Here is a 4,254-nt window from a genome sequence, read left to right on the forward strand (position 1 = left end):
GCAAAGAGTTGTTTTCTGCAACTTATTGCACTTAACTCTTTTTAACGTCAAGCAATTCTCTGCTATATGCGTCGAACTAAAACTTTGACCTTTTGCAACGTTTTGATTTAAGTAGCCTATTATTAAAATGATTCAGATATCGCACGCCCTTGTGATATGCATATTGCGATATTTACATTTGCGATATTTCGATAATTTCGATATATCGTGCAGCCCTACTATATAGTGTAGCAACATAAAGGCTACATATGACATTTCTCACTAGCGAGGTAATAACAGCGCTGTTTAGACACGCTGCTGCAGAACACTGTTGAGGGACGCACAGAGGTAGCCTAATTCACACAAGCTCTCTCTCTCTCTCTCTCTTTCTTTCTCTTTCTCTGTGTGTCTCTGTCTCTCTCGCTCTCTTTCTAATAACTGCATTCGAATGCTATCAACGGCTCAAGCCTCCATTACCAGCTTTAAAATGACGTTTTGGAACTAGCAAAAGAGGCGTTGGATGAGATGCGGAAGAAATAATCCTACTCAAGAGCTTGAAAATCGAAATCGAATCGAATTGGAACATCTGAATCGATACCCAGCCCTACTCACAATAGCGATTTAAGTACAAAAACCGGACGAAGCCCTTTAAATATATCATCTGATCGATGTCTTGAGGTGTGGTAACCATAGTATAAGTGGAATAATTGACGACGAGCCGTTGAATTATTAGAAAAATAATGCACACCCGAGGTGGCCGTTACATCTCGGGTGTGCATTATTTTTCTAATAATTCAACGGCCTGTTGTCAATTATTCCTTACATATGGGTTCCCTTTAGGTAGTTAGTTTTTGAGCTATGGGTTATTTAATTTCTTACTAATTATCATTTACAGAAACTTAGGCAAGCGATGCATGATAAAGGTAATTGCACCAAATGGAAAATTGGACATTATCAACAGGTTTTTGTTTGTTTGTTTGTTTGTTTTTATACATTGATTTATATCTGCCAACATTGAATTTTTCATTGTTTTTGCTCTTTTTGAGATTTTAAGGATCACTTTTCCTATCTAAACAACTGAAGTTGTAGTGGTAAATTATGGCAAAAACTTTGTTTTTCTGACCTTTGGAACATTTGTAGCGTTTAAGAAAGCCTTTAAATACATAAAAGCATGAAAACACTGAAACTATAACATGCAAAATGAACAAAAATGAAAGAATTTGACTTGAGTTTTTGTGTGTGTTTTTCAATCAATGTTGGATGTTTGTTTAAATCTCCTTAACCTGGATGTCAGCATATTCGGTCAAGAAGAATCGCCCAATTAAGAAAGCAAGAAGCCATCTAATCAACATTAAAGGGGTCATATGATGCTGCTAAAAATAACATTATTTTGTGTATTTGGTGCAATGAAATGTGTTCATGTGGTTTAAGGTAAAAAAAAAAACATTATTTTCCACATACTGTACATTATTGTTTCTCCTCTATGCCCCGCCTTTCTGAAACGCGTCGATTTTTACAAAGCTCATCGGTCTGAAAAAGCGAGGTGTGCTCTGATTGGCCAGCTATCCAGTGCGTTGTGATTGGCCTGCAACTTTACAGATCTTCTTTATGCACCAAGAGCTTGTAACACTCCAAAGAGAAAGGAAAAATTTAAATTGCATCATATGACTCCTTTAAATAGCAGTTGACTTTTAATATATGAGGTTTAGAAACTTTTGACATATTCAACAAATTTAAATCCAAAATACAGCTTTTCAGAACTTTAATATCTTTCACAGAGTGTCAGCTGATGAAGACTGAACGACCTCGGCCGAACACGTTTGTCATCCGCTGCTTGCAGTGGACCACTGTTATTGAGCGGACCTTCCACGTGGATAGCAATGCTGAAAGGTGAGGAGATGAGATGGAGGGTTCTGCTGGAATCAGTGTCCTTGTGAATGAATGAGTGGAAGAGAGAGCTTAAGAAGCAGATGCTGAATGGTATTTACTGGAAAAGCAGATTTAGTTGAATTAACCAGATTTTTGCCAACCAAAACAGGTTAGTACTCATTGCCTGTTGCTTAAATTTAATAGTAAGGGAGTTGAAAAACGTTTCAGAAACAGGAATTGTGTTTAAGTCATTATGTGACTAAAAAGCCCAGTTCTTCCAAAGGATGGAAATCATGTACATCATAGAAAATAACAAGAGGAACCATAATTTGCTTTATATTTTGATGTTTTCCTTGGATTTAATGTATGACTAATGTGATTTAATTTTGATGTCAATGCAGAGAGGAGTGGATACGTGCAATCCAGGCTGTGGCCAATGGGCTCAAGTCCCGGGAAGAGGAGGAGCCAATGGACATCAACTTTGGCTCCCCTGGAGACAACAGCCTGGAGGGAATGGAGGCTGCCATTGCAAAGTCCCGCACCAAAGTGGTAAGTGCCTTAACTCCAAGTGTAGCCACATTCTGGATGTTTGGGTAACATGCTTCACTTCTGTATAAGAAACTGCCTCAGTTGTCCATTGTCCCAAGGAACCAGTTTCCTACACAGCTTTTAATTTCATGTCTCTTGTATCACCTTGCACTCTCTGTCTTCTAATTTTCTAAGAAAATTTTACCCAAAAATAAACATTTTACTCACACTCTGGCCATCCAAGATGTAGATGAGTTTTTCTACATCTGAACAGATTTAGGTAACTTTAGTATTACATCACTTGGCAACCAATGGATCTTCTGCAGTGAAAAGGTGCTGTTAGAATGAGTCCAAACTGAATAAAAGCATCACAGTAATACACAGGTAATTGAAATGACTCTAGTCCATCAGTTAACATTGTGAAGTGAAAAGCTGCATGTTTATAAGAAGGAAATTTATTATTAAGGTGTATTAACTTTAAACTGTTGTTTCTGGTCAAAATATAAGTCCATAATCCATAATAACACTTCCTTCAAGTCCATCCCCTGTTGTCATCTCATCAGAATCCAGCAACATATTTGTTTAGAACTCTTGGACCTTTTTTTTTAAATATATATAAATGGTGCTTGATCTGTGCTAGGGATGCTCATTTTAACCGGTTAACCGTTAACCGACCGTAAAAATTTTGACCGATTAATACAATGTTAAACGGTTAAAAAAAAAAATTTTCCCCCAGTAATTTATTGAAATATTGAAAAAGTTTTGCTGCATGGTTAAAATACGCTACACGTATTAAAAAAATTGTTTTTTGGAGAAAAAAAAAACCAAGTCGCGTATAAGTCGCATTTTATTATTTCATTCAGAAATAGGCCTAATGCCGACATGAAATGTTTACTAACATTATAATAAAAACTGTAAACATGTTAAACGGTTAAAAAAAAAATTTTTCCCCCAGTAATTTATTGAAATATTGAAAAAGTTTTGCTGCATGGTTAAAATACGCTACACGTATAAAAAAAATTGTTTTTTGGAGAAAAAAAAAACCAAGTCGCGTATAAGTCGCATTTTATTATTTCATTCAGAAATAGGCCTAATGCCGACATGAAATGTTTACTAACATTATAATAAAAACTGTAAACATAGCTAGGCTATTTTAGTTCCCCTCACTCCACAACAAATCCGTTCAATTGACAGTATTTAGAAAAGAACAAGAATTAAAAATATAAGAAGCTATAGCTATATGAAAACGACAAGCCAAAACTAATTCATTTAGGCTAAAACAAAACTGAAACCAACGTTGGGTCTCTCATTCGACACAAAATCAAATGTTTCCATATTCGCGATGTATTTGAATTTTTAAATTTTTATTTATGTACTTCAGTCGTGTTCCAATATCCACGTAAAACAAAATGTTTTGCATAACATCATGGCGGTACAGTGATAATGCTTAACGGCACAAATTTGACTACATATTTAAACTGAGCAGTGTGTTTTTTCCATATGTTTGACTGACTGTATTTTTATTATGATAATGAACAGGCTGCATTGTCAAGGTAGCAATGCTTAACTGTGCGCGCATGCGGCGCCGGTGCAATCACTTCATTTTTTTCCTTCTAACAGTGGAAGAAACTACTTTTAGTCCTAAAGATAATCAGAATTGTAAAAGATTTGCTTTTATTTGTGTACATTCACAATAAAAACAAATCTGTGCTTTTGTAAAATAAGCCTAAAGAAAAATAGGATGCCGCTTTCTGCCGTCTCGTTTCCTTTCGTGCAGCACAAAAATGAACCGAAACTGTGCATACTAGGCTACTTGTTGCACAGTTTTTCTTTCGTTTTCTTAATTTATTATTTAAGTAAAAATATATTTCTCGTATA

General features: G+C 35.5%; 1 protein-coding gene across 1 annotated transcript in view; it reads left to right on the plus strand.

The window, feature by feature from the left end:
- Window positions 1-4,254, plus strand: part of LOC107714435 (RAC-beta serine/threonine-protein kinase-like) — a 26,044-nt gene that overhangs the window by 11,928 nt on the left and 9,862 nt on the right. Inside the window, exons 4-5 of the mRNA XM_016520268.1 lie at window positions 1,758-1,869; window positions 2,250-2,397. Coding sequence (XP_016375754.1) covers window positions 1,758-1,869; window positions 2,250-2,397 — 260 coding nt within the window. The remainder of the gene's footprint in view (window positions 1-1,757; window positions 1,870-2,249; window positions 2,398-4,254) is intronic.

Source organism: Sinocyclocheilus rhinocerous, unplaced genomic scaffold (genome assembly GCF_001515625.1).
Source record: "Sinocyclocheilus rhinocerous isolate Xijiao unplaced genomic scaffold, SAMN03320098_v1.1 scaffold88, whole genome shotgun sequence".
Classification (NCBI taxonomy): Eukaryota; Metazoa; Chordata; class Actinopteri; order Cypriniformes; family Cyprinidae; genus Sinocyclocheilus; species Sinocyclocheilus rhinocerous.